The 13,411-nt window shown below is 42.4% G+C and overlaps 1 protein-coding gene across 2 annotated transcripts; it reads left to right on the plus strand.

Moving 5' to 3' along the window:
• Positions 1–526: 526 nt before the first annotated feature.
• Positions 527–6,488, plus strand: LOC127780905 (uncharacterized). 2 transcript variants are annotated; one of them, XM_052307894.1, is made up of 9 exons: positions 527–634; positions 739–984; positions 1,102–1,175; positions 1,898–1,978; positions 2,199–2,291; positions 3,156–3,275; positions 3,919–3,990; positions 4,201–4,278; positions 5,040–6,486. In XM_052307894.1, the coding sequence occupies exons 2-9, from the start codon at positions 855–857 to the stop codon at positions 5,229–5,231; spliced, it is 840 nt and encodes a 279-aa protein (XP_052163854.1). In that variant the 5' UTR covers positions 527–634; positions 739–854; the 3' UTR covers positions 5,232–6,486. The 2 variants fall into 2 exon arrangements, with proteins under 2 accessions (XP_052163854.1, XP_052163855.1); XM_052307895.1 differs by having other exon boundaries at positions 546–634; positions 813–984; positions 5,040–6,488.
• Positions 6,489–13,411: the final 6,923 nt, after the last annotated feature.

The raw sequence follows: 13,411 nt of genomic DNA on the forward strand, positions 1-13,411 counted from the left end.
AACTCTGGTTTTTATTTTCCTCCGACTCCGCGCAACAGGGACTGGTGGTGGTCGACGTTCTGGTCCTGTTGGAGGAAGGCGTGCAGAAAATCGGGCAGCGACCGCCTAAGGATACTCACCGAGTATGGTAGAGGCAATCATGGTAACTACCAATTTTCCACGTGCACGCTTTTCAAACTGCTAAAGATACATGTTTTGTAAAAAGTTTATATAGGAAAGTTGCTATAAAAAATCATATTAATCTATTTTTAAGCTTTTTATAGTTAATACTTAATTAATCATATGATAATCTATCGCTCCATTTTCCGTGTGAAGGGTTGGGGTTCTCGGCCCTGGAAAGAACAAAGCCTAATTACTTCCTCCGTTTCATAATGTAAGTCATTCTAGTATTTCCCACATTCATACTAATGTTAATGAATTATTAGTATGAATGTGGGAAATGCTAGAATGACTTACATCGTGGAGGGAGGGAGTATTTGCTAAACCCTCGTGTGTTAATACGTTGGTAGCGTAAAAGAAAGAAAATCTGCCGTCTCGTCTGCTCCGCTCATCTCGCTGCTGAACAGGGGAGGGGAGGGGAGGGGAGGGGCGCTGATCTCCATCTCATCTGGCGAGGGGAGGGGAGGTGATCCTGGTGAGCATCCACATCCTCTTTCTGATTCATCTCTCTCTCCCCCACAGGGACTACTTTAATTTTGCTTGCGTTCGTTCGTTCGTTAACCCTAGCTTCTCTTCCAGATCTGGAAGAAGCTCTTCTCTTAATTTCAGAGAGAGCCTTAACCTTAGTAACAGTTTGTTTGTTCCCCGAAAAGTTCCCAAGTTGGATCCGCCCATGAATAATCAATAAAGCGAGGATGGACGAACCATCATCATCATCATCATCATATCCATCTTCCTCTGGTGGGAAAAAGAAGCGACCACGCTCTCCTGGTCACAGCGATGAGCGTCCAGTGCACACAACCCAAATATACACAAGCAGCCTTGGTTCGTTACTCTCCTCGTCCAAATTTAATCGAACAATTGAATTGTTTTATGTTCGGTGATGATTATTGCTTTATATTTCAGTTATCATAAAGATTTATTATCTGTTTGATGATGCAGAGGACACCCTTACGTTCAGTGATACCATGATTGCTCTTCAACTGATGCGCACACAATTCCCAAAGCTAGAGAAGGTTTGCACGCACTTTGAAGGTTAAATTTCATATTCAGTTCTTGTCAAAACTTGATTAATCTGTCCAGTTTAAACTATTTGGTTCAATATGTTTTGATTGCCTAGATACTTGTTTTCTGTAATTCACCCGAATTGCATCCAGTATCCACATAACTGCTGTATGATTTGTCATTTTTCACCGAGTGAATATCATCTCTTGTTTCATATGTTCTGAACTTGATATCTAATTGAGGTACTGGTAAGCAACTAAACACAGTTTATTTATACCTCTCAATTCACATATATGAATGATAGATTTGAGAAACAACCAAGTTAAGTTGGCTCAAGTGAGTCACTTGAGAGTTGAGACTCTAGATCCCTCAGTTGTGCCAATATGCTGTAGGTCAGGTGTAAAAAAGCACCTTCCCAAGAGATATCAGGCGCAAAAGAAACAAAAGTTGTTATGAGCTATATACAAGATTTAATGGAACCAAAATGAAAGTTGGGTTGTTATACTCTTTGTTACTACAAATAACTAAGACAGTCAGAGATTACAGCTTTTTGCATTTTCTTTCAATTTTTATTATTAATATCTCTCTCTAGCTTTGTATTGCTAGGATAATCAGTGTCCAATTGGGCTTTATATTGAGCTTTTATCTCTCTCTGGACTAACATTTTTTTCTTAAGAGTCATTGATTGCCATTTGTGTGTAAACATTACATCCTGTTTTATATTCACTTGCAGGTTGTGACAGAACCATTCATTTTGCAGTCACAGTTGTATAGTAGTGTGAAGGACAGGACACAAGTTGATAGAGACCTTGAGGTTTGTCTTGAATTAATGTTATCATACCTTTAGTGTAGCATTCTAGCATGCCTATTGTAGATGCAGTGGAATCTGTCTTGCCTTTCTATTGTTTTCTAGCAGTTCTTATTTGAAATTTTGAATGTCTTTCATCTTAAATTCAGCATAAATAATAGATGATCAGTCATCCTCATACTGCACAAGAGGTTCATTGAGAATTTAAACCTTTTTTTGGCTGTAGTCCTTGAAGAAAGACAAAGTATTGCGTGTATTCAAACTCAATACTGGGCAGGATGATCATGCAATCATGTTCATGGATGATTATCTGAAACAGGTATCTCTTAGTACTGGTTTGGCATTAAACATGTATCTAACATTCTGTTTTATGCTCACCACCTGCTGCTATTACTGTAAAGGCGGAGTAGTCCTCCTTCCGTCCCTCCTCCCACTGCACGCACAGAGCACACGCTAGAGATAAAAAAAACAAAAAGGCCGGCACATTCCCAGTGTTATTGGCCTGTTGCAATGCACGGATTTGTTACTAGCGCACACTAACACCAATCTAGTTTGGTGAAACACCATGCATCGAAATCGACATCATGGTGTTACATGGCATCATCCCACCATTTGCTATGGTAAAACGGTACTCAGGAACGTGTTTTTTAGCCAACCAAGATATTGTGCCTGTGTGCCAAACTTTCACATTCAAGAGTGCACTTCTAGAGTAGGTTAATGTCATCCCATTTTGTCTCCCTTGTAGAAAATTTCAACTCCTGCATAAACACTAAGAATCTTTATATCTAAGACAAACTAACGATATTCTGGTGAGCAACTGCACACATAAACAGTGATGGCTGTTGCAATACAGTATAAGTAGAACTGATATCGAACAGTAGTTACACACAAAATTTCTGTACGCTTCTGAATCTTGAAAAATTTTACTTGGTGTTGTGGCCATGTCCTTGGGAATTTAACTTAGATTTTTAGTTGCATCATTTGTTAAGAAAATTGCTTGTTAATATGTTATAGCTTTATTCACTCATAATAAAATTTCAGTTTTATCTGTTCAATTCTAACTATCCAGGAGGAAACAGATAATTTACCACATTAACTTCATACATAATTTATCACATTAACTTCATACATTTTTACTTAATTTTTTGGTTAATTTGTTTCTTTGTACACTAAACATATGCAGATGGCGTTGGCAGTCAAGAGGTCAAGGGGTAAGGACCAAGATGGTACTGAAGTTTTTGGGTGGTTTGAGAGATATGTTATTCATTTGAAGCTTGAAGTTAGCATTGATCAGCGCGATCTGGTAAATTTCTGCCATCACATAAGGAGAATTGCTAGTTACTTCATATAGACAAATTTTGTGTTAACCTTTTGTTTCTTTCTGGCCATCAACATTACTGTCAGTGTCAAACCTAAATCCAAGTTTTAATATATATAGAACTTCGCTATAATCTGCCACAGAATATTTGGATTTTTTTTTCTATTCTTGACCTGACATTTTGACTTAGCCTATTGTTTTGTCATGTGCTAGGATTATTTGGGATGAAACGGGGTGAAAGGAAATAAATTGGATTATAATAGAGGAAAGAACAGAGAATGGCCCTGGACCTAAACGGCGCGATGCTCTCCGTCGAACCGAGAAGGCAGGGCCGATGGGCACTAAGATAAATCTTAATCTAATGCCTCACTGACCTGAGATAGGATCCCTCCTTATATAGATGGAGGACTCCTTAACCTAATCCTAACAGACCCCGACTCTATCCAACTGAGATACGTACTTATTGTGAGGGGTGGGGATATCGTTCCCATTGGGCCTAGGACTCCCGGCCCAAAGCCCATGACATGTTTCTCAAGTAAAGGAACACGATTAACACTTTTCACATCAAAAGATATCTTACACTAAAAATCTGTTAAAGATATCTAACATCTTTGGTTTTGTGTTGCAGTTTTCTCTGTTATCACTTGGAGGTGATGTAACTGACAAACATATCACATTACTGATGAATGCTGGTCTCTTAGTAAGTATTGTCATTGATGATGTTATGTCAGAATAGAAACGACAATAAGGAAATGATATTGAAAACTCTATACATGAGAAGAATACATGTGATGTCTTCACTAGGATAATTATTTTCATGTTTGTTAGTCAAATATTAACTACACATAAATTTAAACATAATTAATTTTCTTGATCAAGCATGCTTACTGTTTATACTATCTATTTTCAGACTCGCCAATTAATTGATCCAAACATGTACTGGTTTTCTATACCAAGTATTGGTCCCGTCTTGAAAGGCCTAACCCAGGTTTGTGTTTTCTGTTTCTTTGTTCAATGGTGTTTGTTGATCTTAATGCTTGCTAGCGTAGCTTGTGGCATGCATTCATTCATGCATGTGTATCGGTGAGGTAGCACTTAATTACATCTTTCTAGATTAGCTTGGTGCAGACCAATTTATAGGACCATGTATCATATATGCTGATCATATTAATTGTTAAACCTTTTGCACTAAGCAAGGAAAAATACACACAAGTTGTTCCATATGTTTCTGTTTTCTGTCCTATGGAAAAATGGGGTTAGGCTTGAGCCATTTTCGACATCCTGGGTTTTGCATATCGAATATCAGGATCAGGCATTGACCTTTGTAATATATACCTACTAAGGCATCACGTTACTTGCAATTCCATTGGGCAATATTGACCTTTGTTACATCTACCAAGTAATATACAGGTGCATTTGCATTCAACGTAGCTTTGATACACATGATTATGATCCAAAGTTAATTCAAATACTTTATTCATAACTACACAAGTTGAAGTCGATGGATCCCTTCAGTATGGAGTCCAGCTCTTTTTTGTGTGTTTCTAGATGTCAATAAATAAATGTTCATAATTTTTATTTATTTCTAAATCTCTGTTTGCAAACACGGAAATCTTTCCCAAACTGTGGTAACTGAACTCTTGAGAAATTCCTGTGTTCTATATAGGACCTCAACAGAATTGTCAAAGTTGCTTGTAGTAATAAAAATAATTAGAAATTTTGACTATTTGAGTTTCTCATGGCGAGCAGGGAAGGAAGGAAATTCTTTCATTATTGAACCGCAAGAAGTACAAGGAGATGCTACTCTCTTCACTGGAGAAGACAAGATTACGGTTTTCACCTCTTGATGTGCGCTTTCACATTCGCGACTTAATTGGATCTGGGCACATAAAAACAGTTCAAACACCCACTGGTTTACTTGTTCGCATATCAAAAGATTGATGAATTCGAGTTTTTTTATTTGTTTGGTTATCTGCTTCCGGCCCTTACCTTGTGATACCTGCTTTAGTTTTCTGCTTTTATTTGCCAACATGAAAAACTTCTGGTACATCCAATAGAATTCTTGGATGCCCCTGATTGTTAGACCAAAAGCCTGAAATTGTCAAATTTGTGACTTAGCTTAGTAATTTCACTAGCTCAGTGTTTTTAAAGTTCCTCGTAGAATCATAGGACTGAACTTCTGGATGAATAGCCAAAAAAAAATGTTCGATATTTTTAGGACTGAACTTCTGGATGACTAGCTCAATATGAAGTAGGGCTGTCAATGAGCCGAGCTCAAGCGAGCTGGCCTCTAGGCTCGAGTTCGGTACAGACTTGAGCCGAGCCTCCTTAGCCTTCGAGTTTAGAGTTGAGCTCGGGCTCCGCTCGTTCTGAGCTTCGAGCCTCTTGTCGAGCTTGTCAAAAGAAGTTTAAAAAATCAACAGCCGGCATGCATACTGCTCTGTTACAGCACACATGCTACATGCATACTAGTACTGTACTAGTAGTAGGAATAGCTTTTATGGGGACTTGGGTTTGAGAAAAGTAGAGCAGGTACTACTCATATTTATTGGTCCTGTTTGGATCTAAGGGTTAAAGTTAGAGGTTAGAGTTAGTTTCTAGCTCTCAACTAACCCTGAACTAACTCTAGCCCTAGAGGTGTTTGGATGAAAGGGTTAGATTGACAATAAATATACTTTTCCAATCCTTTGGCTCCTTTCCAACCGGATTTGGTGTGGCAGACTCATGTGTGGCCTCCTCCCTCTCACAAATGACACAAACAAATCATATTTCAAACCAAGCATCCGAAACACGATAAATTTTATTTGTCTGTACAAATGAGATATCTCACTCAACATACACGATAGGTAGTTTAGTCCATACAAATTAAGCTAGACAAGAAAAAATTACACTCCATAAAATAAAGCTTGAGCATTGGGTTATAATTTTCATCCTCATCACAGGCATCAAATTCCCTATCCGCAATTCTGCTCTCTTGAATGAAATTATGAAGAGCCATACAAGCAACAATAATTCTAGTTTGCTTTGCTTCTGGAAAACTTGGCATGTTCAACAAGATCCTAAATTTCATCTTCAACACTCCAAAAGATCGCTCTATGACATTCCTAACTTTGGCATGTGCATGGTTGAAGGTTTCTTTCATACCTTGTGGCGGCGGTCCATCGTTCCATTGCGCGACATGGTACCTTGTACGTGTGTATGGTGAAAGGTAGCCCGGCCGGTTTGGGTACCCCGCATCAACCACATAATACTTCCCAACATATTGTGAAAGTGAGGCACACAATGAGACTTAGATGAACAAGTGCAATTAAAGATTGTTGCAAGATAGTTCAAGTAGCAAACCTTTGAAAACTCTCATGTCATGTGCCGAACCAGGCCATCCCAACAACACAAAGGTAAATCTCATGTCGAAATCACAAACAACAAGCACATTCTGACTGGTTTCATTATGCCTGTTCAAGTACGGAACCCTCTTACTCTTAGGCACCACAATATTCACATGTGTCCCATCTATAGCTCCTATGCAGTCGTTGAAGTGTGGCCAAAATGCTGGATTTTCCAAGTTTGGGTGCACCTCTGAAAAAGTTGGGTCCTTGGGTACAATTATGTCATGAGCTAACCTAAGGAGGCATGTCAAAACTCTATTAAATGTCCTGCTTACTGTCTCGAAAGACCTCCTTAAACAGTTCTCAACCTGTCTAACTGACTGTGGTGAACCAACAATCCATAAAAACATAGCAAGAGCCTCTATAGATGTCATTTTTGTAGTGGACTTCAACCCATATGACTGGACCAAAGTATTATGTAGCCTGTTAAATAAAGGTCTCTCTACCCTAAACATGTTGTAGCATTGGGTATCTCGGGCTAGTGTATCCATGACCTAATCCATACCAGAATCTCCATTGACCCTCTTAGGTAGTTTCACAAAATAGTTATCAGAGTACATACCCAAGATAGGAACCAATTGCACGATCGAATTCTCTGCATGCACCAGATTGTTGCGGCACATCGATATAATCTCATCCCCACTTGTGCTGCCTCCATCATCTTCTGCTTCCTCAACCATAGGGCCATGATCTTCTTCCTGCTTCAACACATGTAACAAATTGTCAACACTCGAAAATAATATACAGATAATAGGTTCAACACACACCGATAATAGTTTCAATACACAGATAATAGTCTCAACACATAGATAAATAGTTCAACAACTGACACAGATGATAGGTTCAACACACAAATAAATAGTTCAACAGACATATGAGAGCAAGACATCAACTACTCCAAATTGTTGTCCCTGCACCATTTCTTGAAGTAACCCAACCTAAGCTCAGGAGTTAATTGGCCACAGAAGAACTCCCTTTGATACTCTGTTTCGAACATCTTGGACATAGCATAGATAGATTCAATGGTTTGCTCTACGCCACACTCAAATGCCAGCTCCTGACACCTCTTGACTGAAAATGCAGCCTTGTCACTTGCACGTTTCTGCATTTGCTTAGTGTTGACTATGACAGCCTCTTTGAAGGTACTGGCTATGTCCTTCACAATCTTCACCATTGGGCTCTTGCTCTTCTTCATTGGACTGGACAAAGTGCTTGTAGTGCTACTTAATGGCCTCTTGCCCTTTTGGCTCTTGCTCCTCTGGCTGGTTGTACTACTAGGTGTTGGTTGAAACTCCTCGTCCTCTTCCTCTTCCTCTTACCCCTGGTCCTGACCATAATCATCTCTAGGCACAAGGGCTGTGCTTCAGTACTCTGTAATTTAGGTTATATGAGCATGTAATTCAGTTATCTGTGCACTAGTATAGTACATATGTGCTCATCCATTTTATTTATCGCTGCAGAAGAAACCATAACTAAAGAGGCTGCAATGGGGTCCTCTAGAAAACGAGGAGTTGCTTGATCAACTATTCAGAGGGTACACTGTGTATCATAAAGGAAGAGTATAGTTTATACAGCGCACTGTACTATCACACAAATAACTATCACAATTCGTGTTGTGTTTACTAAGCAAATGTTTTTGTAATAAGGTTCCTCGTCAAATTTTTGCCTACTTAATAGCAGAAAGTTAGTAACTACAACAGTAAGTCAGTCCTATGAGAGATCAGTTCATTGGACAATTTTTCGCCCACTGGAGCTAGCAACACTGAAATTGGGCAAGCACTGTACACAGTTTGAAACAATTTGTAACTAGGAAACTGAAAAATAGAATACACAGATTGGCTGCTTATACCTCTGTATGTGTTTTCCAGAACGAAGACTCAGCATCAATGGTTCCATCTGGTAACCTCCCCAACCCTGTGTACGCTTGCAAGTATCGCCAGAAAGAGTGGGTGGTTTTCAGTACGAGTATTTGGTTCTTCACCTGGCAACGGGTATACACCAACCCCCTTCTATACCCCCTTCTATCAAGTAAGCCGTCGACGATGGCTTGGTATCCTTCACCACTCATTTGTGCACCATTATACGTTCCTACTCTACGCTGCTCAATGCACAATTCTAACAAGCAAGCATTATTAACTTCATTCCATTAGGCTCGACTAGCTTGGCTCACCGGGGGTCCGCCGGAGCTCGCAAACTCCTCCACGTCATCCTCCAATTCTTCATCTTCATTGTTGAAGGGAGCGTCGGAGCCGGATGCTTGCCCACGGACGGCACTCCTCGGTGCCCAGGGACGCGGTAGGCGCTGGCCACTGCCACCGGCACATACCGCCGTGTTGCTGCACTGGCTCCGGCAGCCAAGTGCCGCGGCGGCCGAACTCGAGCGCTGCCGAACGCCTCTCCCCGAAGACAACCCGCCTGGGAAAGCGCCACCATTTCCTCCTCCGCGACCAGCTCCTGCCGGGGAGGAGCTGCCAAAGTTTAGTCGCCGAGTCAGATTTGGAGTCGCCCTTCCGTCTCCGGCTCCGGCACGCGGTGGGCGATAGGGAGGGAGGCTGGAGCCCCTGCCGCGGCCAGTGAGGAGCTTGTCGTCGTCGCCCTAGAGGAAGGCTCCGTACATCCCAAGCCCCGGGAACCCCTCCACCGCTGGCGCTTGCGAGTTGAGGTCGAAGCCGGCGCCGACAGAGGAAGCGGTGGTGGGGCCGCTCGCCGACGGCTGGGAAGCCCACGCGCTGAGGTCGTCGAAGGCATCTCCGTCCATGCGTGGCTGGCAGCACAGATTGGTGGAGGCGGCGACGCGGATGGTCGGAGGCAGCGCAGCTCAGGGTGTGGCGGCGGCGCTGAGATTGGCCGGCAGCGCGGAACAGTGGAGGCGGCGGTGCGGTTGGACGGAGGCGGCGCGGCTCGGGGCTGGTGACGGCACTGAGGTTGGCCGGCGGCGCGATTGGACGGAGGCCGCGATGCGGGTAATGGGGGAGGCCGCGCCGCGCGGATCGGGGACGGAGGCGCGGACCAGTGGTGGTGGCGGTGTGGATCAGGGAGGCGGCGGCGTCCAGCGAGAGGATCCCGTGCGGGATCGGGATGAGATGGGGATCCGGTGCAGGCAGCGAGAGAGAGAAAAATGGCTTCTATGGTGGGCCCCACTCAAACTAGCTCCAATAAGCACCTCTTGGAGGGGCTAGTTTTTTTGGTGGGTTAGATGCAACTAGCCCCAATCTAACCCCTCATGTTTGGATCCTTTAGGGCTATTTGAGCCCCAACTAGCTCAAACTAACTCTAACCCTTGGATCCAAACAGGGCCATTAGCTGTTGACATTTGCTTCACTAGCTTTAGCCTTCCACCGCGAGCGACCGCATACTAGTACTAGTTCCAAAAGCAAGTAAAGCTAAGTACTGGCAGATTTGAAATGGGCAAGGAAAGATAAAGGCACGTGTGGGCAGCTTCCTAAGAATTGATAGGCTCGACGAATAGCTCGAGCTCGTTCGACAGAGCTCGCGAGCTTAGAAACAAGCTCGAGTTCGGGCTCGAGTCTATACGAGCTGAGCTCGAATCGAGTCTGGAACGAGCCAAGTTCGAGTAGCTCGCGAGCCTCGAGCTTTTTTGACAGCCCTAATATGAAGCATAAATTGGAAGGGCACACGCGCAGCACAAAATATCATATGTTTTGCTATAATGGCTTTGTCGCCATTGGACAGCGTCATTTTGTAGTTAGGGATTTTAGAACGCAAAATCTAAACTGAGAAGCCTCTTGGTTTAGTCTTACAGTTAGACACCACTGAAGCCATTACTCTACTGAAAATATAATACTAGTCCATCAAGCAAATAGGAACCACATATGCTTCAAATAAAATTCTCTTAAACTACTCATCCGATCTACGATCCGGTTACATCGTTCTGATCGTAACAATTAAATCTTTATAACAAGATCTCACATGATTATATTATATTTTGATGAAAAACTATAAATTACTTTTAAATATATTTAAATTACTTTTAGATTTCATTAAATTACTTCTTAGACATATAAAAGTAAATTCAATAAAGTCTAAAAGTAATTTACATATATTATAAAAGTAACTTAAAATAAAAGGAAAGTAACTTTGTCACGACATTAGAAGTAAATTCGTTGTAGGGATAAAAATATGACTCTATCTAGAAATTAAATTTAATCAACACATGTAAGTTTAACAATTTTTAAAAGTAACTTCAATGTTAATTGGAAGTAACTTTTGCATGGTTCAGAAGTAACTTTCTATGAATCTGTTTTAAGCATTGATAGTTTTTTTTTCCTTTCACTTTTGTTTTTGTTTTTCATGTAGTATAAGAAAAGAAGATAAAATCTTTGATGGATTGTAAATAACATTGATGGAGTAACTAATGATAATTAATCATGTATAAGATGTAAAAGTTACTTCCCCGATAACTTCCTAACATTGATGGAGTAATAGATTACTTTTAAATTAATAAAATGTTTGAATATATTCAATATGGATCTCGTTTTGTCATATATTTTGAGTGGGGTACAATGATGCAAATAGATCTTAAAAACAAGGTAAAATTTGCTACAGGACATCCAAAAATGTGTAATTATCTAGGAGACACTGCAAAAACGTGTTTCTGCTGTAGGACACCGCAAAAAATTGGTAATTAGCTGCTGGATACCCGCGGAATTATTTTATTATATCCGGAAGAATTGGAGAGAGAAATAGTTGTGTAAATACGGATCTACCCTTTGATTTTTTTTCTTTTTCTTTTTTCTTCCTTATCCTTCTCTCCCTCTCTCATTCATTCTCTTCCTCTCTGCTCTCAACCGCCACAGGCGCCACTTCGCCCAACGTTGTGGCGCTCACCCGCCGTCGCCGCTCCGCTCGCTGCGCTCGCCCGCCGCCTCTCCTCCTGCGGTACAGCGCCGCCAACCACCGCACCCGCAGCCACCGGAATGCACCGAACAGCCGCCTCCGCCCGCCGGCGCCGCCGCCGAGCCTCGCACGGTCACACGGCGGTGCGACGACGCAGCAGAAACTTGCGGAGGGAGGGAGCGGCGATGAGATGGGCACTGAGGGAGGGAGCGCGCGTGGTAACGGCAGCGCGAAGGTAGCAGCGGCAACTGCGCTCGAGGGAGCGGCGTTGGCAGCAGCGGCTGCTGCTGCCCTCGGAGGAAACGGCGCGGCTCTGCTGCTGCTGCCCTAGGAGACCACCATCGCCGTAGCTTGCTCGTCCAGCATCCAAGCCTAGCATCCACCCCCACCTCTCTTTTGACTGCTGCTACCAGGAAAGACTTGCTTGTGTGTGTTGTCAGTTGTCACAAGGTGTTCGACAAACTTGATGTTGGATATGAATATCGGTTGGATTTGGCTATATCTGTGCTTTTGATTCATTGTATGTAAATATATGTGCTTTTGCTTCATGTTCATGTTCTTCCTCTCGCTAGCTGGTACCAACGGCGCCCCCACCTCCGCCGCCACCCTGGCGGCCGCCATGGCACCCGGAACAGCTTGACTCTCCGTGCACCGGTGTGGTCGGCCATGTGATTCACATCCACCATCGTCTCTTCTCCTCTCTTGCTCTTTGCTTGGCGATGAGAATGTAAGATGTGTTTAAGCCCGTGATTAGTGAAGACTAACTAATTTGAGCCAAGGGCAACCTGGTCTTTAATGATTGTTTCTCTCTCCTATTCCTCTAAAAATAATAAAATAATCCTGCCGGGATATCCCCTAGCTAATTACACGTTTTTCTGACGTCCTGTAGCAAATTTTGCCAAAACAAGAATATGTGATTTAAAAGATATAAGTTATTGAAGAGGTTAAAAAAAGACACACACTATTGTATTTTTTATGTTGAATGGGGATTTATACTGGATGGAGTGATCACTTGACAAACCGGTAGCTCTATAGTCACGTCCATAAATTTAACTGATTGATCAGAATCCAAACAGTCATTTTAATACTCTTGGGTTATATGCATGCATATAGTCAGTGGTATTCATTATGTGCAGAATGAATTAATTTTTCTTTGGTTTTGGTGCCACAAGTAATAAGTCAAACATTTTTAATGGAGGGAGTTACAAGTACCAGACGAATTGAATTGAATAATCTTCATCTTTGACAAAAAAAAAAGAAACAAAATGTCTTACTATAACTTTATTAGGCAAGCCGATTAATTTCGTAGAAATAAATTATTCCTCGTTTTAATTCAGATTAGTATCACTTGTACAGTTCTACTCGCTTGAAGTCGACACTTCTGTTTCTCTTTTGTCACATGCACACCCACATTAGAGCGTCGCCTCGCCGGCTCGCGGTGTCATGTTCGTTCGAATTTTGCATCGTTTTTCAGTTGGTTGGATGCAGAGGCTGGAGAAGCTCGGGGAAGGGCTGGTCGCCTGGCCGGACGACGTGCACATGGCCGTGGCGGCGACAAGGGACAAAGGATGCACCCCAAAGGGTCGTGGGAACGGTGGCGCTTCATCGGCGGCGACGGCCTGCCGGGGATCAGGAGCGGAGCTAGGACGATATGGAGAGGGTGCCACCTGTTTAATTTACTCTGTTTTATATGTAGGTATCTAAATTTATATTGAAAGGGTATATATATTATAAAAATAGACCAAGACCGGGTTTTTGGCCACCGTCCTCAATACTGTAGCTCCACCCCTGCCGGGGATCTTCCCATCCACTGACGGCGGCATCCATGCTCCTCTGCGACTGAGACACGCTATGGCATCATGGCACGGCATGAGAACA

This window comes from Oryza glaberrima, chromosome 7, assembly GCF_000147395.1.
Source record: "Oryza glaberrima chromosome 7, OglaRS2, whole genome shotgun sequence".
Lineage (NCBI taxonomy): Eukaryota > Viridiplantae > Streptophyta > Magnoliopsida > Poales > Poaceae > Oryza > Oryza glaberrima.

What these genes read in the sequence shown, in the direction of transcription:
- LOC127780905 (XM_052307894.1), top strand. Translation starts at nt 855, where the DNA reads ATGGACGAACCATCATCATCATCATCATCATATCCATCTTCCTCTGGT. An exon ending in AATATACACAAGCAGCCTTG is followed by an intron (nt 985 to 1,101) that starts GTTCGTTACTCT and finishes TTGATGATGCAG; the next exon opens with AGGACACCCTTACGTTCAGT. An exon ending in TGATGAATGCTGGTCTCTTA is followed by an intron (nt 3,991 to 4,200) that starts GTAAGTATTGTC and finishes ATCTATTTTCAG; the next exon opens with ACTCGCCAATTAATTGATCC.